The sequence below is a fragment of the Mesoplodon bidens genome (genome assembly GCF_964165515.1).
Source record: "Mesoplodon bidens genome assembly, chromosome: 10".
Lineage (NCBI taxonomy): Eukaryota > Metazoa > Chordata > Mammalia > Artiodactyla > Ziphiidae > Mesoplodon > Mesoplodon bidens.
This window is the reverse complement of record NC_138172.1, coordinates 83,099,435-83,120,355: the sequence shown is the minus strand read 5'-3', so window position 1 is coordinate 83,120,355 and position 20,921 is coordinate 83,099,435. Positions and strand designations below refer to the sequence as shown.

The 20,921-nt window shown below is 50.2% G+C and overlaps 2 protein-coding genes across 7 annotated transcripts; one reads left to right on the top strand and one right to left on the bottom strand.

Annotated features, from left to right (window-relative positions):
- Window positions 1-1,052: 1,052 nt before the first annotated feature.
- MDC1 (mediator of DNA damage checkpoint 1) lies at window positions 1,053-16,515 on the bottom strand. 6 transcript variants are annotated; one of them, XM_081245868.1, is made up of 16 exons: window positions 16,464-16,514; window positions 14,784-15,062; window positions 12,011-12,152; window positions 11,074-11,454; window positions 10,919-10,988; window positions 9,149-10,623; window positions 8,571-8,636; window positions 8,316-8,405; window positions 7,130-7,927; window positions 6,977-7,020; window positions 4,274-6,466; window positions 4,073-4,192; window positions 3,758-3,940; window positions 3,407-3,532; window positions 3,198-3,308; window positions 1,053-2,008 (listed from the first exon to the last, which is right to left on the bottom strand). In XM_081245868.1, the coding sequence occupies exons 2-16, from the start codon at window positions 14,802-14,804 to the stop codon at window positions 1,841-1,843; spliced, it is 5,988 nt and encodes a 1,995-aa protein (XP_081101994.1). In that variant the 5' UTR covers window positions 14,805-15,062; window positions 16,464-16,514; the 3' UTR covers window positions 1,053-1,840. The 6 variants fall into 6 exon arrangements, with proteins under 6 accessions (XP_081101994.1, XP_081101995.1, XP_081101998.1 ...); XM_081245869.1 differs by lacking the exon at window positions 16,464-16,514 and adding an exon at window positions 16,160-16,176; XM_081245873.1 differs by having other exon boundaries at window positions 1,054-2,008; window positions 7,706-7,927.
- A 190-nt stretch (window positions 16,516-16,705) lies between these two features.
- TUBB (tubulin beta class I) lies at window positions 16,706-20,378 on the top strand. The gene is made up of 4 exons (XM_081245929.1): window positions 16,706-16,941; window positions 18,359-18,467; window positions 18,745-18,855; window positions 19,141-20,378. The coding sequence occupies exons 1-4, from the start codon at window positions 16,885-16,887 to the stop codon at window positions 20,196-20,198; spliced, it is 1,335 nt and encodes a 444-aa protein (XP_081102055.1). The 5' UTR covers window positions 16,706-16,884; the 3' UTR covers window positions 20,199-20,378.
- The last annotated feature ends 543 nt before the right edge of the window (window positions 20,379-20,921 follow it).

Here is a 20,921-nt window from a genome sequence, read left to right as displayed (position 1 = left end):
GATTTCTCTACGCTCTGCCTACTTCTAATTTTCACTTCATTAAACTCTCTCCAAATTATCCTAATTTGACTGTGCCATAGTTTCCTCCTAGGATCCTGACTGACATTTATTACACAATGTGCTATGAGCTGTAGGATTCATTGGAAGTGTAAGAAAAGACCTCTCTTCTCTAGAAATTTAAATTGGGGCACTTAAATTGTACCAGTCATGAAGTGGGTGTGCACATGAGTGCTAAGTGGGGCTATAGAGACAGCAGGTGCTGTAAGGAATCCAGTGGACCTCAAGGACACAGGCAGCTTCACACACTACAAGGCTTTGAGCAGTGCAAGGGGACTAATATTTATCTGGGTCCTACTGTGTGCCACACCCACTATGGCTATGCGTAATATATATTGTGAGATGAGATATGTCTAAAAGCCAGCACAGTGTTTGGCAAAGCTCATGCTGTTTCTACTACACCAAAGTTTTCCAAACTTAAGTATAACTTACCTGCAGAAAAGTGCCCAAAACTAATCAGTATTTTTTTAAATTGAAGTGAAATTCACATAACATGAAATTAACCACTTTAAAGAGAACAGTCCAGTGGCATTTAGTACATTCATAATGTGTGCAACCACCACCTCTGTCTAGTTCCAAAGCATTTTCTCTTCACCCCAAAATAAAACCCTGTACCCATTAAGCGGTCATTCCCCATTTTCTCTCCCTGCCAGCCCTGGCAACCACCATCTACTGTCTCTATGGATTTACCTATTCTGCGTATTTCCTACAGGTGGAGTCATACAATGTGACCTTTTGTGTCTGGCTTCTTTTACTTAGCATAATGCTTTTGAAATTCATCCTCAAAACACCGTAGCACAATTAGTACCTCATCCCCTTTTATGGCTGAATAATCTTCCATTGTATGGATATGCCACAACTTGTTTATCCATTCACCTGCTGATGAACATTTGTGGTGTTTTCATCTTTCAGCTCTTGTGAAAGTGTTGATATGAACATTTGTATACAAGTATTTGTTTGAACACCTGTTTTAATTCTTTTGGCTACATACCTCTGAGTAGAATTGCTGCGTCATATGGTAATCCTATAATTAACTTTTTGAGAAACTGTCAAACTGCTTATCACAGTGGATGAATCATTTTACATTCCCAGGAGCAATGTAGATGGGTTCCAATTTCTCTACATCCTTGTAATCAACCAACTTCTAAAATTTACAAAATGAAACTGTACTACACCATAAGGTACATAGTGAATATTTATTTATCACAGAGGTTAAGCCTAAGCTAACTTAATAAATACTGGAAAAGCAGACCAGAAAAAAAAAGGGGGGGCAGAGATTTGCTCAACGTCAAAGCTAAAGGATGCTTCTAATGAGATGGGGCAAGGAGAGGGGAAAATATTTTAGTAGCATTCCGTAACTCCACCCTCAAATTTACTCACTCCAAGCATTCTTTCAAGTTCTGGACACTAAAATTGTTTCCACTATCTTTTGCAGGATGAGTAAGAATCCCAGTAAGAAAAGGAGAAACAAATGGTTTCCAAACAGGAAGCAGGACACTGTGCGTGCCATAGAGCAATAAGCATGTCAGTCCAGCTAAATATGAGCAGCAACTTAAGATATCTGAGCGTGGGATTGGCCAACTTTCAATGGCCATTTAAGAAAATCTGTGGCTCCCAATCTCCCTGTCTTTGTTTACCAACAAGCTTTTCGGCCCCACCCATGTTCCAAGACAAATCAGATCAGTACACCCCAATCCTTTCTAAAGCCCTAAGTTCTTTCTTCCAAATATTTCTAACACTTTATATATTGGCCTGGGAGGAAAAGCATACTGGGGTGGGGTTTTCAGGTGGATGACATTTCCAAAGTGGAGAGGACAAAGGCCTCTGGCTTGGCTTCCTGCTTTAGTACTCCTGTGAGCAGGAACTCAGGTGAGAGGATGGGCAGCCCAACCCGAAATGGAATGGCACATCGAGAGAAGTCCTGGGAACATGTGATCACAACTCTCTGAGGCTGGAAGAAAGACAGAGAAAACAGAAAGTCAGGGGTGAAAAAGAATCCTAGAAATAGGTTCGGGACCCACTAATCAGTCTTAGCAGCACAAAAACAGTACCTCCTGATGGGAAGCCATATGACACACACTGTCTATGAAGAACTCTTGCCACAAAAGTTGAGCCTGAATTTGTTCAACCTTTTTTTTTTTTTTTTTTTTTGGCTATACGCGGGCTTCTCACTGTTGTGGCCTCTCCCGTTGCGGAGCACAGGCTCCGGACGCGCAGGCTCAGCGGCCATGGCTCACGGGCCCAGCTGCTCCGCAGCATGTGGGATTTCCCAGACCGGGGCACGAACCCGTGTCCCCTGCATCGGCAGGCGGACTCTCAACCACTGCGCCACCAGGGAAGCCCTGTTCAACCTTTTAAAGTTAACTACGATTTATAGGAAATATAAAAGATAGAAAAACAAGATAAATGACACAACAAGGGAGCAAACAGAAAAATCCAGACTGTGGAACATTCTAAAGGACAAGTGACCTAGTTTCTGCAGGAAGTCAATGGCAGGAAAAAGGTTAGGTGGGTTGGGGGGTATGCTCTAGAGTAAAAGAAAATTAAGAGATACAGCGCAATTGTGGGGACACATGGACCTTGTTTGAGTCCTGATTTGAACTGTAAAAAGACATTTTCAGATGACTCGAGAAATTTGATTAATGGAGTAAGACAAAGTGACCAGGACACAACTGTTAATTTTGTTATTGACCAATAACGGCATGTGATTATGTAAGAAATGTACATGTTTCTTAGAGATGTATATTTTAAGTACGTAGGAAAAAATAATGACCTTTGCAGTTTCCCTTAAAAATTTCAGCAAAGAAAATGAAAGAAAAGGAAAAAAAAAGGGGATAGAGCAAATGCAGCAAAATCTAAATTAACCTGTTGAATCTGAGTGATTGGTATATGGAGGTTCGCTACATTATTCCCTCTCCCTTTGTGTATATTTCAAAAAATTGTAAATACAAAAATAAAAATAAGTCCATTTGGTATCAGCAGTCCTCTTCCTTCTCTATCCCTCTCTATACCAGAGGTCTTCCCCCAGCCTCTCACTACTCCGTGTTCCCATCTGTACCTCCATTTTCCCCCTAACCTGTTCCCACTCCAGCCACCTCTCTAACTGCCACCTCACCAGATCCTGAACACACCACCCCTACCTTATAGGACCGGGGCATGCTGGGTAGGACGGTGCCTCCACAGCAGCTGATGATCTCTCCCATCTGAGGTGGTGGTGGCTGGACTCCTGGGGTCACGTGAATCTCATAGCCCTAGGAGGAAGAGAATGGTGGAGACAGTAGGTGATGCACTGAGAGGCCGTGGACCGCTGGGCAACAGCTGAAGTGTGGGGCAGAAGATGGCCTCTCACCTCCAGCAGCCTTCGCTCCCGAGCCCGGCTCAGGGCCTCCCGAAGGCTGAAGCCAAAGTTCTTCTCCTGCTCAGGATCAGTCACCACATATTCAGCCGGGGGCAAGAAGCAACCTGCCTTGCGGGACTAAGGACGGTAACAGTCAGTATCAAAGCTCAGCCCAGCCCTTCACCCAGCTCTTCTGTCTAGTGTTTACAGGGAGCTCACGAAATGTTTTCAGAATTAAGCCTCTGCTTCACTAACCTCGTCTTCCTGTACCCACGTTCCTCCCACCGCTTTCTAAAGCCCCATGTGAGCAACCTTCTCCCACCACTATCTCTACGGGTCTGTCATCATCTCCTGGCCTCTCACCTGATGCAGCCAGTCCAGGGAGATGATGGGGATGCCCCGCCCCAGGGCACACAGGAACTTGACTGTCCGGCGGATCCGATCCGTCACCAGGTGGGAAGCCTCAGCCACTGAGCTGGCCAGACTGCCCCCCAGGGCCAGCACTGCCCGCTCTCCATCAGCATCCACTACGCCTGTGAAGAGCACCTGTGAAGGGGGTTAGCCTGAGCTGGTTACGGCAACCAGCGCCATCGGCACCCGTCTCCCAAATCCCCTAGGTCTCCTCCCGTCCTACCACATCTCCATCTCCCACAAAGCCCCAGGGCCCTTCTCTCCTACTTTGGGGGCCGTGGACTCTTGGATAGGTTTGGTCCGTCGCAGGCTGCGGCTCGGTATTTCCTGGGGCTCCTCCTCTGTCTGCGTTCTCTTTCTCTTGCCTGGTCCTCGAATCACTACATCCTGGGATTGAGAGAGAACTTGGTGGGAGTTTCCAAGCCCCCAAGCTCTTTCCAAACTAGGTGACTCCAGCCCCCTCCTCACCTCTTCCCTCCTCAGCTTTGCTGCAGGATTTTCTTCTTCTTCCTTAAGGAATGCTGTCTTCTGGGGAACTTCTCCTCTTCGGAGCCGTTTTTGAAGTGGAGGTGAGTCCGCGGTAGCTAAAGGCCTCTTGCGATTTTGAGAGGCCTCAGGCTGGGGCTCTGGGGTGAAGCCAGATCTACCTGCTGCCTCCCCCTTCGGGATCTGGGTAGCACGAGTGGGTGCCTCGGGGAGCTGGGCAAAGGCAGGCTCAGGAATGGTGCTAAGGGACTGGGCTGCTCTCACTGCCCCTCGTCTCTGGTTCCTTGAGGACCAGGAGTTAGGTTCGGAGGGTGCAGAGTAGGGTTCATGAACGTGAGCTGTGAGAGACCCATGTTTCCTAGTGGCCCTTGGCCTCCTGCTGCAATTGGTTTCAGGGATGGGCTCAGGGGGAACAGGCTGTCCTGTGGGGACTGGAGAGTGGGATTCAGGGGTGGTAGGAACTGGCACAGCACTTACTGTAGAAGACCTTAGTGTCCTGCTCTGACCACCCTGAGCTATGACTTTGGGGGTGGCAGGCTGCTCTGTGGGGGATGAAGGTTCAAGGTCAGGAGCTGTGGGTTCAGTTGGCTGGGATGTCTTGACAGAGGATCTACGTGTCCTGCCCCAAGTGGCCTGAGATGTGGGCTCAGGGGTGAGAGACTGGTCTTTAGAGGTGGAAGGCTGGGGCTCAGGAGTTATGGCGACAACTGGTTCAGGGGTCTTAGCAGAAGAACTAAGTGTCCTGCCCTGAGGGGCCCGAGATGTGGGTTTGGGGGTGACAGGCTGGTCTGTGTGGGCAGTGGGGACATTTCGTTCAGGGGTTTTGACAGAGGACCTAAGTGTCCTGCCCCGAGGGGCCCGAGATGTGGGTTTGGGGGTGACAGGCTGGTCTGTGTGGGCAGAAGCCTGGAGCTCAGGGGCTGTGGAGACATTTCGTTCAGGGGTTTTGACAGAGGACTTAAGTGTCCTGCCCCGAGTGGCCAGAGATGTGGGTTTGGGGGTGACAGGCTGGTCTGTGTGGGCAGAAGCCTGGAGCTCAGGGGCTGTGGAGACATTTTGTTCAGGGGTTTTGACAGAGGACTTAAGTGTCCTGCCCCGAGTGGCCCGAGATGTGGGTTTGGGGGTGACAGGCTGGTCTGTGTGGGCAGAAGCCTGGAGCTCAGGGGCTGTGGAGACATTTTGTTCAGGGGTTTTGACAGAGGACTTAAGTGTCCTGCCCCGAGTGGCCCGAGATGTGGGTTTGGGGGTGACAGGCTGGTCTGTGTGGGCAGAAGCCTGGAGCTCAGGGGCTGTGGAGACATTTTGTTCAGGGGTTTTGACAGAGGACTTAAGTGTCCTGCCCCGAGTGGCCAGAGATGTGGGTTTGGGGGTGACAGGCTGGTCTGTGTGGGCAGAAGCCTGGAGCTCAGGGGCTGTGGAGACATTTTGTTCAGGGGTTTTGACAGAGGACTTAAGTGTCCTGCCCCGAGTGGCCAGAGATGTGGGTTTGGGGGTGACAGGCTGGTCTGTGGAAGTGGAAGCCTGGAGCTCAGGGGCTGTGGAGACATTTTGTTCAGGGATTTTGACAGAGGACTTAAGTGTCCTGCCCCGAGTGGCCAGAGATGTGGGTTTGGGGGTGACAGGCTGGTCTGTGGAAGTGGAAGGCTGGGGCGCAGGGGCTGTGGAGATAACTGGTTCGGGAGTCTTGACAGAAGCCCTCTGTATCCTGCCCCGAGTGGCCCGAGATGTGGGTTTGGGGGTGACAGGCTGGTCTGTGTGGGCAGAAGGCTGGAGCTCAGGGGCTGTGGAGACATTTTGTTCAGGAGTTTTGACAGAGGACCTAAGTGTCCTGCCCTGAGTGGCCCGAGATGTGGGCTTGGGGGTGACAAGCTGGTCTGTGGAGGTGGTAGGGTGGGGCTCAAGGGGTACAGAAGAAACTGGAGAGGACCCTTGGGGCTTGACTTTGGGTTTTGGGTGGAGAGAATCCAGCTCTGAGGAAAAGGGAGTCTCCAGAGCTTCCTGACTCTCATTTTTTCTGGTCCTGGGAATGGGCGGTTCTAAAGGAGGTGGAGAGGGCGAAAGGAGGGACTGAGGGGCAGGATGTTTTTGGCTCTGAGAGGTGAGGGGGTTTTGGAGAGGTGCTGAAGCCTCCTGCAGTGCAGGAGGCCGACAAGCATCTGGGGATTCCTGATCACCCTGGGGAGAAATGGAAGCCAGTGAGGGAGGAAGAGACAGAGAGAGGAGAGACAGGACTTGGATACTGTTCTTGACCCTTGTTTATAGAGTGTACTCGTGGCATTTCTCTTTCTGTCTGTTCCATTAGACTGGGAATTTCCTCTTTCCCAAAGACCTCTCCCCAAAATGCCAGTATAGTATTCTCCATATATGGATGATGCTAATAAAGAGGACAGTTAGGAGAAAGAGGGAAGGGACTTGAAAAAAGGAGCTTTCTGAGTCAGGGAGGGGGAGACAGAACTTGGGGAACAGCTGTGGAAAACAACAGGTGTCAAGGTAAACGGATAGAAGCCAACTAAGGAGCCAACTAAGGAGCCAACTAAGAAGCCAACTAAGGAGCAGTGAAAATGGAAGAAAAGTTGAACATATGGGGAAAGGAGTAGATGAAAGCAAGGTCAGGGGAAGGGGCAGTGGAGGAGATGCAGAGATGACCTGTGGAGTGGGGAGGTGGGTACAGAAAGCAGCTCTCACCCTGGAAGCCTTCTCAGCAGGTGGCATCTTGCAATTCAAGTAGCCTAGACAGAAGGGAAAGACAAGTAGCTGAGCTCTAAGCAGTCAGTCACTTAGGGGTTGATTATCATGAGGTCTGTGTACCACCTTAGGTTCCCCTCTACCTTCACTTACCTCTCTGCTGCCTCCCGGGGCTCACTGGGGCGCCCCTTCCTCCACCTGACTGGCTCCCAGAAGCTATGGGGTCTGAAGCAAGTCCCTGAAGGTCTCCCGCCCACGCTCCAGGCTCTGGTGTCGAACCTGAGGCCTGGCCTTTCTGGTCCTGGCCCCCCGCCTCTGTCTCCCCTGCCTGTGGGCCTCTGTCCAGCATCACTTTGGGTACCTTCCCTTGTAACCCACCTGCCTCATACTCTCTCTCTGCTACTGGTTTCTCTGCTTCTCTGTCAAATATTTCTCTTGTAAGAGTCTGCTTTTCTCTCTCTTTCTCTTGTATTTCCTTGGCCGTCTCAATTTCTACCTTCAAACTCTCCATATCCCTTTCAGTAGTTGCACTTTTTAATTTTTTGTCAGACTCTTGTTTCTGAGTATCTCTAGCTAACACCTGTTTTTGTTCTCTGTCCTGTATCCCCCTGGTTGATTCTTCCTCTCCCATCACATCTTCCCTCTCTCCTTCCAAGGGTAGTTTCTCAGTTTCCTTCTCCAATGGCCCTCTCTCAGGGGTCACCCTCTCTGCTGTTTCTCTTGGTGTACCCATGTTTTCCTCCACAGTCTGTATCCCTCTGCCTTGAATCCCCAGTGGCTCTGCATGAACTGGACACTCTGGATGTTGCTCTGGTGGTGCTGCCATAGGTGGAGAGGGGCAAGATGCATGGGCTTCAACGTGGGTGGCAATGGGCTGGGTCTCAGAAGCTTCAGACTCTCTCGGACAGAATGGCTGTGTAGCCAAGACCTCCCATGGCTCATCCAGGGAACCTGAAAGCAGGGTGAGCAAGAGAGAGAGAGAGAGAGAGAGAGAGAGGAATGTAGGTTGAAAAGGTAATAGCTTGAGAAAAGATGAAGACAAATTCATGCATAATAAATTTAAATGGGTTATTAAAGGAAAGCTGGGAGTAAGGAAGATAGTCATAACATTTAACATTTGTCTCAAAAAGTAAGCCCAAACCTTCATATAAAAGCTCTCCCAGTAGCCTCTTAAAAACTTATGCTAGACTAGTTGCTCTATGGGTCTGACTTAACATGGCATTTTTTTTCTGATGAGATGGAGGAACATCAGCAAAATGTCAAGGAATATAAAAGAAACATGTAGGGGGGAAAATAAGGATGCCAAGTTAGGGACACAGAGGAGGGGAGTTTCTTATACCTGTGGCCTGGAAGCTGCAACGGGAAGGGCCAGGCTCTTGGGGCAGAGTAAACAGGAAGGCCTGGGTGGGTTCATCCTCCATGCTGGGGACTGTTGCACAAGAAAGCATGGCCTGAGCACTGCTCCACAGGACTCCAGGGTCCCATTCTTAGTTTCCCACCCTGACCGTCCCAGCTTTCACACACTTCAAGGACTACCAGTCTGATCTCCAAGCTCCTGTTTGTACCAGTATCCACATGACACAGATGTCCTCACCTTCCAGGCTCTGATTCTCTCTCTCCACAAAGCACTGGGTAGCTTGTAGGTCCAGATCTTCAGAATCTGGTGGGGGAGGAATATAGGATAATTAAAAAATCACAGCTGACCCTTAACTCCTTCCTTTTTCTCTACTATTCTCTCCTCAGCCCCAACCCCATGCAATAGACTGAATCTCTGTGTCTCCCCCAAAATTCTTACATTGAAACCTAATTTCCAATGTGAGGGTATTAGGAGGTGGGGCTTCTGGGAGGTGATTAGGTCATGAGGGTGGAGCCCGTGTGAATGGGATCAGTGCCCTCAGAAAAGAGACTCCAGAGAGCTTCCTTGGGCCCTTCTGCCATGTGAGGATATAGTGAGAAGATGGCTGCCTATGAAGAAGGAAGCGGGGCCTCACCAGACACCGAATCTGCTGGTATCTTGGACTTCCCAGGCTTTAGAACTGTGAAAAATAAACTTCTGTTGTTTATAAGCTACCCAGTCTATGGTATTTTGTTATAGCAGCTCAAATGAACTAAGATACCCTAGAAGCATTCCTTATTGCAGGGGTTAAGGGAGGAAGAAAGGCCAGCACTAACCATCGTGGTTGTCTCCAGAGTCCATGGTCCTATCCACATGTGGTCCTCTCTCCCTTTCTGTGGGCGTCTGGGCCCCCCCACTCTGTGGCTGGGTGGGTTCCCCTGGAGTGCCTATGTCCGCCACCAGATCTGCTATGTTATTCCTTGAGACAGGGAGAAGGTCCTGCTCCACTTGGGCTGCGGGTGACCCACCCTGGGCCCCAGCCATAAAAGCTCTGCCCTGTTCAAGAACGGCTACAGCGCACTCTGTCCCAGTATCTTCTTCTGCCTGAAGCTGGCTCTTTCTTACATCTGCCACTGCTGAAGCTGCTAAGGATGTGTTCTCCTCCGCATTTGGGTCACAGTCCCCAGCTAGAGGAGGCCGGGCTTCTTCTAGATACACCACAGGCAGCTTTGCTGGGCCTCCTTCAGCTTTCACATCTGTCTGATGTGTCCATGCTACAGGTACTTGATGCTTCTCCAGAAGTATAACAGCTGGCCCTGGTGGGACTTCCTCCACCACTTGTGTGTTGACATGCACTGTGGCAGAGGCTTGGCTTCTCTCCAGGTGGAACCCCGGTGAGCTCTTCTCTTCCGTCACCTCTGTATCACTGTCCCTGAGAGGAGGTTGACTCTTTTCTGAATATGCCTTGCCCGTGTGACCCCTGGGAACAGTTCCTGTCTTCTCCACTGGGAGCCCCTTTTTCTTCATGTCTGTGTCACTGTCTCTCCCAGCAGAGGCTTGGCTTCGCTCCAGAAGGGCCACTGGTTGGGCCCTATCGTCTTCTGCATCTGGATCTCTGTTCCACGCAACGGCCCGGCTCTCTCTTAGATGTGCCAGCGTGAGCGCTGCTGAGACTTTTTCCTTGTCATCTGTATTGCTATGGATCACGACGGAGGCTCGGCTTCTGTCCAGAGGGACGGTCAGGGGGGCCTCCCCCTCCTCTATATCTGTATCACTACCAGCCGGGCTCTCCTGCCGATGTGCCATGCCAGGTACCCGAGGACTCTCTGTACCAACTTCATGGAAGATGTGCCTCTTCCTCACAGGAACTACAGCTGGGGTCGCAGGGATCCCCTCTTCTTCCATATCAGTATCACTGTCTATGAAGCCACAAGGCTGGGCCCTTTCCAGATGGACCCAAGTGAGCCTTCTCAGAGGCCCGCTCTCATCATCCACATCTGTGTCACTGTCTTCCCCAACAGGCTGGCTCCTCTCCAGAATCACTCCAACTGGAACCACCCCACTCCTCGCCTTCCTCTCAACTTTCGTGTCATTGTTCTTCTCCTTCACTGAACACTGATCCTTTTCAAGCTGGATTTCAGTTGTGACAGGTTTAGGCTGTTCTGTCTCTGCAGTGGTGACTCTTCTGGCAGCTGAGGAGCCCTCCCCTGCTCCTGGTTGCTGACTTTCTTCCTCATCTGTGTCACTGTTCAAGTTGAAGGCAAAAGGTGGCCCAGGACCATCCAGGGCAGAGGAAGGTCCCTCTTCATCGCTGTGAAGGGAAGAGAAGAAAAAGTCTATAGAATCTATTTCCCCAGAAGGGATACCCCACTCAACTAGGAGCTCCTTGAGGGCAGACATGAGGTAGTGTTTTCTTTTCTATCTCCAGCAGTTAGTTTTCTACTTGGCACATCAGAGGTGTTCAATAAAAATTCAGTTAATTGAACGAGTATGTGTAGTTCCCCAGCCCAGACTTTCATGGTAATAAGTTCTCGAAGAGATGGATCCTCCAGCCCCTGATTCCTTCTCCTTTTGAAGACTCAGGTGTCTGGTCCTTTGGCACTCACCTCTCTGGAACTACTGTCGCCAAAAAGGAGGTCCTTGGTCCTTTCACCACACACTTTTCAGAAAGAGAATCTGTCAGTTGTAGAAAGGAGTAAGTTGACAGTTTTACACTCACAATCCCCATCTCCTCACCCACCCTCCCAATACACAAACTTACCTACTTCTTCCTCTGAGTCCTCAGCCAACAGAAGCCTGTGGGGTTGAGTTCCTCCCTGTACCCTGGGTGTCTCCTCTACAGTTAGAGGGCCCCAGAAGACAAAGGGCAGGGGGACATCCAAGCGATGGTACTGGCAGGGCAAGTCCGCAAAGAGAATCAACTCCCGGTCCCTCAAACGATGACTCACCCCAGGGCCCAGGACCTTAGGAGGCCTCAGGATTTGAGTACCATTGAGGCTCCCACAATCCCGGAGGACAGGCGCCTTGTCCCAGGCCAAGATTTCAATCACCGCATGTTGTTTGGAGATAGATGAATAGGGCAGGGCCACAGAGCAATCAGGCATTCGGCCTACCACATTCTTCCCGAGGTATAGTGGGAAATCTAAGAATTAGAGAGGCAGATGGGTTCCAAGGCCAGAGTCCTGACCTGCTATTAGGAGAATGTTCCTGTTAAGTACCTCACTACTCACTCAAGGTCCCTCCATGCATTAGAAAAATAAAAGGCCCCAGGATAACTAGCTAATAAAGAATATATGCAATGCATTATTCATAATCAATATCCCATCCATCCACACTGGATTATTTTCTATTGTGGTAAAATATACATAAAATTTACCATTCAGCCAACTTTTCAGTGTACAGTTCAGTGACGTTAAGTACATTCACATTGTTGTGCAAAACATCACCACCACCCATTTCCAGACCTCACTGGATTTTTATCTGAATCCCTTCATCTTCTCCTACCAAAGTAAAATCACCCCCAGTGAGTAAAGGGCACTTGCCTGGAGCAATCAGATCAATCAGCCCCCTCTTCTCCATTCCCAGTAAAACCTTTTTTCAGATCTCCCAGATGCATATCTAAGCTTGCAACCCTCCAATTACCTCCCCACAGAAATAAGAGGCCTATACCAGTACTTCAGCACCCAATAACCCCTGACCTTTTTCTGGTCCATAGGAACTACTGAAGATACGCAGTCGCCCAAGGGGCTCCAAGCTACACCCCAAAGATTCACTGGGTCTCTCTTCAACCTCCTCCTCTTCTTCAACTTCCCAGTTAATAACCTGTGTGTCTTCCATGATCTGAGGAAAAAACACATTATTATCACCTCTTTCAGTGGGTCACACACACAGCCTCAGAGAGGAGACTGCTAACTGCTGTAAACCTGGATAGCTATGGAGGCTGATGCTTCCCTTTCTGCCAATCATTCTGTTGTTATTCTTCTGAAGCATTTAAGAAGTATCTTTGACCATGATACAGAATAAGAAATAAATATTATAGAGTCCCCAGTACAGAAATATATATAAAAACACATGCTTGGAACTTCCCTGGTGGTCCAGTGGTAAAGAATCTGCCTCCCAATGCAGGGGACTCAGGTTCGATCCCTGATCAGGGAACTAAGATCCCACACGTCGCGGGGTAACTACACCCGTGTGCCACAACTACTAAGCTCGGACGCCTCAACTAGAGAGACTGCGTGCCACAAACTACAGAGTCCACGTGCCCTGGAGCCTGCGCGCCACAACTAGAGAAGAGAAAACCCGCACACGACAACTAGAGAGAAGCCCCCGCACCGCAATGAAAGATCCCGCATGCCTCAACGAAGATCCCGCGTGCTGCAACTAAGACTCGGCACAGCCAAAAATAAATAAATAAATCTTAAAAAAAACAAAAAGCAAAAAAACCCCACATGCTTATTTATAGACAAATATTTTGAGAAACAATATTAAGCCTTTATACAACACACTAATAGTTGTCATTCTGTCTTTTTCTCTTCTCAATTCTTTAAACGCCAATCTGCAATCCATTAAATTGATTTCACTATCCACTATTGGGATAACTTTTGCCAAACATCAACTATGTATCAGGCATACTAGCCATGAGGCAGGCATTTAGGACACCAAGGCTAAAAATATTCAATCAGGATAACATAGCAGGTAAGTGAAAAGGGTAGGAATAAATGTGCTTCTGGCTGCAAAGCCCATGCTTTTTACACTTTATCAGATCATCTCAGTGTAATCAGACTAAACTGCAAAAAATCATAACAGCCAAAAGAGAGGCTTGGTTGGTGTCAAGCACTGCTCTAATTGCTTTATATTCACTGACTTATTTAATTATCACAAGAACCCTGTAAACTATTATTACTTTTTTTTTTGGTTGTTTTCCTTTTGGACACGCAGCATGGCATGTGGGATCTTAGTTCCCCGACCAGGGATCGAACCCCTGGCCCCTGCAGTGGAAGCACGGAGTCCTAACCACTGGACCGCCAGGGAATTCCTTATTATTACTTTCTATTTCTCAGATAAAGAAACTGCAATACAGATGGATTAAGGCATTTGTCTCTCCTCTGCTTAACATTCTTTGATGGATTTCCATGCCCATAGGATAAAATAAAATCTAAACTCCTTAGCAAGACCCTCCACAATCAGAACCTCATATCCTCAAATGTATGTCCCACCCGCACCTCACCCAAGCCTATGATTCAGCCACATGGACCTTCTCCCCAGTCTCTGAACACATTGCTCCCTCTCATCTGCAGGCCTTAGCCAGCTCCTTAGCCCTTTGCTCATAGTTTTCTGGTCCAAATCCTACCCATCCTTTATAATTCAGTTCAAATGTTACTTCCTCAGCAAAGCCTTGCCTGGAGTCTTCTCTGCTTTCTGGTGTTCCCCATGTTCCTAAGTGTTTCACAGTGGTTGGTGGACTTGTACTTATCCTGATAGTTCTCACCATAGTGTAACTATTACATTCCATTTCTGCCTCACACCCCCCGAGAACTGGACAAGGCAGAAGAACTGTGTCTTTTCCCCAAGGGTCCATCGTATTCATTCAACAGTTATTGCGCACCTGGTACCGCTGTAAGTATTCGGGATACATTTCTGAACCAAAAGTAAAATTAACTCTGCCCTCCTGATTAAAGAACAAATAAGATGAAAACTCAAAACAGTATGAAAGACGCTACTCTAAACGGAAACTGTTGATAGGTTGGGAAAGTAGGACACCTCCATGGAGATAGTGTTAACTCCGCTCTTATGACTGGCGAACTCAGCTGGTGCCCATGACCCTCGTCTCCAAGCCATGGGCCACCACCTTTGATCCCCCTCCATCCCATGGGTTCCCTCCTAGCCCAACGTCTCCCTGTGTCTTCATACCTAAGGTCAGGGAGGGGCGTCAGGTAAGGATGAGTATTATAATCCGAGAAGCAAATTTCCAAGTATCCTCCGCCCAGTCGTACCCAAGGCACGCCCCTCCCGCCCACCGGGGAAAACCAAGATGGCACCCGGGGAGCCGTGGGCGAGGCCCCCCAGAACTCACCTACTTTGAGTCCCCGCGCGCGCCACCAGTAACGGCCGCGACCGGGGTGGCGCGACTGCCTGAGCGGGGCGGGGGGCGATTCGCTGATTGGCTCCTGCCGCTGTCTTTCACAGCCCGGCTGCACGCCGACAGAGCAAGCCGCCAACTCGGAGGCACAGCCAGAGCCCCGCCCCGTCCCCGCCCTCTTACCCCTCAAAGGGGCGGCTTCTCCAGGGAGGCTGAGATCAGTTGGCTGAGGCTGTAATCAGAGGCCGCCGAAGGCGCACAGAATAGCGCACCTCGATTGGGCAGCTCCAAAGGACAACCCACTGCCGCTTCACCGCACCGCCCACTTCCCGCGCAGATTTCCAAATCGCGACCACAGAGTCTGGCCGCCAGCGACGGATAGAGGGGCTTACCATAGTCGTCGCCCCAAGCATCTAGTGCGGCCAGAGCGTCCTTCCCCGGTCCTCCCAGACATGGTGTCCGCTGACTCATGAGAAATGAAAATGGGTTGCGGGTTGCAGTCGTGGCTGAAGGCTGCAGTTTGGAAAATATCCCGTAGGCGTGGCGCTTGAGGGCTCATTGCAATGGAAGTTCATTTTCTTATGAGTTAGCTCGTCTTGAAGTCATGTCATTTCCTCTCAGAATACATTCCTGATGGACATTTTGAGGTCATTCTCCAAGAGTAAAGATTCCTAGGCAAACAGAACTGTTTCGTTAACCATCTTGAAGGCTGACCGAGGTCTTTGAGGGGTTCAAGGATGATAAATATCATTTATTTCATTAAATGTCATACTAAGACAAGAATAATAATTTGACATGAACAATTTAGGAAGAACTTTTGCATTCTTACCTCACTTCATTCTGTCTACAATAGGCAGAAATAGGTTTTATAGAAAGAATCGAAGCTCTGCCGATAACTTGCCTACAACTAATGTAAGGTGGAGACAAATTGAAACCAGTTCCCTAATTGTAAATCCTGAACTCTCTTCACTACCACAAAATATGTAATTACTTTCATTGTGATCATGCCCTAAAACATGAACATTCTATTTTAAGTGGGTAGACGGGTCTTACACAACTTGATGTTCTTTTATTTATAAAACGACTGAGAAGTGTGTGTTGAATCCAATGTGAATTAACAATGATGACCTTGATATAACATGTCCTTTATCACAGTGCTTACCACACTCAATTATTGTTTATACACTTCTCACGAAATTGCAAGATCCTGAAGAACAGTGAGCTACTTCTTAACCATTTTTGTATCCCTAGCTCCTGGTTTGGTGGACACTTAGTATCTCTCACGTTGAATTAATCCCCGAGATGAAACATGCCACTCAGACTTCAGCTCATCCAGTTTTTTCCCCATCACCTCCCTACGCCTTTTATTTCAATCCTGAGGCTCCTGGAAGGTTGCAATGGTCAGCCACCTAGTCAGTGAAATCAGTGAACTGAAAAAACACTGACTTCATCAGTGTCTAGAGAGGCAGGCTGGAAGACACTGAAATTCTATCAGGTATCTCACCCCATAGTTCTCCGCTGGACAATCGTGTGTTAAACGCTGCTCTAAGGCCCAGACCCTCCACATGGACAGACACTTCTGGCATATCAACTTCTCTAAACCATTCAACTTATTCTTGAACATACCCTTCACACAATTACTTCTCTGTCTTGAAAAGCCCTTGCTGCAATTTTGTTTCTAAACGTTATCATTAGAAAACTCCCAAGGAAATAGCAGGAGGGCAATCCCCTCCTTCTTCCTGAGGTATCTGGGGGAGCAGCAGCTTACTGAAGTTCATGCCTTGGGTCACCAAAGGACCAGCTGTTAGATAGCAGATCAGGATGCCGCATTTCTCCCCAGTTTTCGCTGAGCTAAGCAGTCCTGTCTTCCCAAGAGCTGCCGCAGCGGGGAGCTTTCAGGGCGTGCCCCCACTCCACCTTCCAACGCCTGGCACCCCCGGGTTCCCAATTTCTGTATCCGTAAACTACTCTCTTTTTATACCAGAAAAGTCAGGCATAGAGGAAGGCACCCTTGCGCAAGGTCATTTTTCATTAAAAACTCCCAAACCAAACCCCCCATACCCAGTACCCACCCATTTGTTCTTTCATTTTGCAGCGTGGACAACAATAGAGGACTACAACTCCCAGGAAGGACTGCGCTCGTCCTGCCGAGCAGGGACCAATGGACGTCTGATACATGACCAGCACGGACTAATCAGGGCCAGCCTCGATGAGGCTTTGTCTCCCCACCACCTCGCGGGGCGCGTTCTCCCGCCTCCCGGCCCCCGCGCACGCGCGCCCCGCCCTGCCCGCCTTTCCTCCCGTGCCCTCCCCTCTTCTTTCTCCCTCTCAGAACCTTCCTGCCGCCGAGTTCGGACCTCGCTGCTCCAGCCTCCGGGCCCCGTCCCATCCTTCCAGCCTGCGACCAGCAGCAGAGAAAAACTAATTACATATCATTTTCTTGCCCCGTACACACTTGTGAGGCGAGCAAAAAGATTACAATAAATTTTTAAAATGAGGGAAATCGTGCACATCCAGGCCGGTCAGTGTGGCAATCAGATCGGTGCCAAGGTAAGGATTTTTAACCTCTTTTGACTATATTTATTTTTGAGAAGAAAAAAATCCAGGTAAATTATGACTAATGGCTCTGGGACATTCGCATCCTCCATTCTTAGTCAGGCTTTGCCCCTTAAAAGTTGTATGTATATATAATACACGTTTGTATTATGCAAAGCTGGGATTTGCTTTTGAAAAATGGGGTATTTTTCTTGGCAGGCTTATTTTGGGGAAGCTGTTAAAAGCACCCTTCAGGTTTAGGGGGCGGGAAAACCGAGTTTCTGTAAAATTTTACTTAAAAAGGGCATCTGCTAACGGTCCGAGGACCGGGGAGCGAGGGAGATGCGGAAACGGCCCGAGACAAAGCGAGATGAGGTTTTCCCCATGTGCATCCCCTTTGGCGGGGCTTCGGAGGGCTAAGCCGGAGGGGGAAGGGGCGAGGCTGGCGGGCAGCTGCAGAGAGGTCAGATCCAAATGTGGGGGACGCGATGCGCCAGGGTGGGCTGCCCTACGCGATATCCTTTACAAAAGGTCAGGTGTCCCCGGACACCCGCGGTCCCCAAGGGGCGGTCCCCCAGTTTTTCATGCATGGAAGGCTAATATGTGCTGGACTAATTTCAGTTTCTTTCATTTGCCCTTAACCGAGAGACCCTTTTAGGGCGTGAACAGATATGGAGAAAGAGCGAGGGGAAAGGGGGAGTGCTTTCTTTAAAAGGGCTCCTCAGGGCCAAAGTAGGACAAAGGAAGAAAAACCTCATTTAAAGCAAGGGGGTTAAAATTAAAAGCTAGAGAAGAAATAAAATTCCGAGGCCAAGGGGGAGGGTTTTTTTTTTTCCTTTGCGCGCGGTTACAGTGTAGAGGGGGAGGGGCGGGGAGGAAGCGCGGCTGCTACGTTAGAGCAGAAGGGCGGGACCCGGGCGCCCTGGCGCGCTGGGACAATGCGGCCGGGCCAGCCCGCTGGGGGCGCGCGAGCCCGAGCCAAGTCCCGCCCTTACCGCGCGGAATTCGCGCTTCGGCCCCGCCCACGGGCGGCACCTCCCTTTGTCGGCGGCTCGCACGCGCCTGCGCCGCGGTCACGTGCCGGGCGGGGTGGGCGCCTGCGGCAGTGGCTCCTTTCTCCGGCCCCCAGCTCTTTGTGCCCTGCGAAGGGGGGGCGGGGAGGTGCGCTTCTCCGAGCAAGTCGGCCGCCTCCATCTACCCACCTCGGTGCCTACGATCGCCGGGACCTTCCACAGCATCTCACATCCCAAGCAGTGAAAGCTGCAGTTTTCCCGCGTGTGCAGGTGTTCAGGGGAAGGGTGTGGCAGGCAGAAGGAATGCCAGGCCCTAGGGGAGGGCCCGCCACAGGCGTATCTGGAATTAAAATGGCGGTAGAGGGCGTATAATTGGCTGGAACCTGAGCTGTTGAGTACCCGTTGCTCTCCCCCGCCAGTTCTGGGAGGTGATCAGTGATGAACATGGCATCGACCCCACCGGCACCTATCATGGGGATAGCGACCTGCAGCTGGACCGCATCTCCGTGTACTACAATGAAGCCACAGGTGAGGGCAGGAGGCCGTGAATCACGGGTCCCATCACTCCCACTTCTCGGGTCTCTGCCTCCCTGGGAAACCCTTTATCCCCTTTGAATGTTGAATAAATCCATTCTCTCCGTTTGGAGGCCTTTCTTCATTTCCCCCATCGGGCCTCAAAAGTGGCTCTGCTGCCACCTGGTGGCAGTGCCTGGAATCACAAGTTTGGGTCCCCAGCTGCCTCCCAGCCCCAAAACATTTACCTTTATGTCTGTCAGTTTTTACAACGCTACTTTATTCCCTGTAGGTGGCAAATATGTTCCTCGTGCTATCTTGGTGGATCTAGAACCCGGGACCATGGACTCTGTTCGCTCGGGGCCTTTTGGTCAGATCTTCAGACCAGACAACTTTGTTTTTGGTGAGTTACACAGACAATAGTAGATACTTATTCAAGTTATTTGGGGTGCAGCAAGAGAGGAAATGATTGTACTGAAGAACTTATACAGGGCTGTGTCTTGAAATCTAATGGAGGATAGAGGTAGTGACTGCTTTAAATAGTAAATTGTGTGGGGGTGACAGGTGTACCACAGGGTGCGGAGAGAAGATACATCCACTGGCGTTACTGCAGAAGTTGAAAGGTAGAAATGTGGCCATGTATCTTCCACACTTTACTAACCAAGCTTGCCTTCTGACCCCATTGCAGGTCAGTCTGGGGCAGGCAACAACTGGGCCAAGGGCCACTATACAGAGGGGGCCGAGCTGGTCGACTCAGTCCTGGATGTGGTTCGGAAGGAGGCCGAGAGCTGTGACTGCCTGCAGGGCTTCCAGCTGACCCACTCGCTGGGCGGGGGCACAGGCTCTGGAATGGGCACCTTGCTCATCAGCAAGATCCGTGAAGAGTATCCTGACCGCATCATGAACACCTTCAGTGTGGTGCCCTCACCCAAAGTGTCCGACACTGTGGTTGAGCCCTACAATGCCACCCTCTCCGTCCATCAGCTGGTGGAGAACACTGATGAGACCTACTGCATTGACAACGAGGCCCTTTACGACATCTGCTTCCGCACCCTCAAGCTGACCACGCCAACCTACGGGGACCTGAACCACCTCGTCTCGGCCACCATGAGTGGTGTCACCACCTGCCTCCGCTTCCCTGGCCAGCTCAATGCTGACCTCCGCAAGCTGGCGGTTAACATGGTGCCCTTCCCACGTCTCCACTTCTTCATGCCTGGCTTTGCCCCTCTCACCAGCCGTGGAAGCCAGCAGTATCGGGCCCTCACTGTGCCTGAGCTCACCCAGCAGGTCTTCGATGCCAAGAACATGATGGCAGCCTGTGACCCCCGCCATGGCCGGTACCTCACTGTGGCTGCTGTCTTCCGTGGGCGGATGTCCATGAAGGAGGTGGACGAGCAGATGCTCAACGTGCAGAACAAGAACAGCAGCTACTTCGTGGAGTGGATCCCCAACAACGTCAAGACGGCCGTCTGCGACATCCCGCCCCGTGGCCTCAAGATGGCGGTCACCTTCATTGGAAACAGCACAGCCATCCAGGAGCTGTTCAAGCGCATCTCAGAGCAGTTCACTGCCATGTTCCGCCGGAAGGCCTTCCTCCACTGGTACACAGGTGAGGGCATGGACGAGATGGAGTTCACCGAAGCTGAGAGCAACATGAACGACCTCGTCTCCGAGTACCAGCAGTACCAGGATGCCACCGCAGAAGAGGAGGAGGATTTCGGTGAGGAGGCCGAAGAGGAGGCCTAAGGCCGAGTCCCCATCACCTCAGGCTTCTCAGTCCCCTCTGCCTTCTTCCTCAACCGCCCCTTTCCTCTCCCTCAGAATTTGCGTTTTCTGCCTCTGTCTTTTTTTTTTTCTTTTTTTTTGGGGGGGGTTCTAGAACAGTGCCTGGCACATAATAGGCGCTCAATAAATATCTGTTGTTTGTTGAATGTCTCCTCTCTCTTTCCACTCTGGGGAACCTAGATTTCTGCCATTCTGGGTGACCCTGTATTTCCTCTGGTGCCCACTCCTCCCATCTGTCCAGTTAACATTTCCCTCTCTGTTTTCAAGATAAACTCTCAAGAAGCTGGGTCTCATCAAATCCCATTCAGAACCATGTGCTGATAACCCGGATAGATGACCACCATCCTAGGCCCATGTGGTAGCCCAGGGGAAAAGAAACGAAGCAGCAGGTAGAAGTCCCTACTGGGAAGGTGGGGTTTTGGAGAGGGGCACCCAGGCTGTTGAAGTCCTAGTTTCCAGGTATCTCTCTGCTCCTCTCAGCTTCTGGGGGAGGTGTTAACAGTATTATCTCCATTTTCAATCTCCCTCCAAGCTCTGACCTGAGCTATTTCCTTTGTAAGGTTCTGGCTACCACCCTGTCAAGGGGGGGGATCCTTCCCTCTTCCACTTTACCTCCTTCATAATGTTGGATTCCTTCCTTTCCCCTGGTCAGAAAAGGGGGTCAAGAGGAGCAAGAGAGACTAG

Bases quoted from the DNA above. Each gene is read 5' to 3' on its own strand.
- MDC1 (XM_081245868.1), bottom strand. From the start codon at position 14,804: ATGCTTGGGGCGACGACTATG. The intron at 10,624-10,918 runs GTGAGTGCCAAA...TTCCCTTCACAG, and splicing joins GCGACAGTAGTTCCAGAGAG to CGATGAAGAGGGACCTTCCT. The intron at 6,467-6,976 runs GTGAGAGCTGCT...ATTTCTCCCCAG, and splicing joins CTGCTGAGAAGGCTTCCAGG to GGTGATCAGGAATCCCCAGA.
- TUBB (XM_081245929.1), top strand. From the start codon at position 16,885: ATGAGGGAAATCGTGCACATCCAGGCCGGTCAGTGTGGCAATCAGATC. The intron at 16,942-18,358 runs GTAAGGATTTTT...CTCCCCCGCCAG, and splicing joins GCAATCAGATCGGTGCCAAG to TTCTGGGAGGTGATCAGTGA. The intron at 18,856-19,140 runs GTGAGTTACACA...ACCCCATTGCAG, and splicing joins ACCAGACAACTTTGTTTTTG to GTCAGTCTGGGGCAGGCAAC.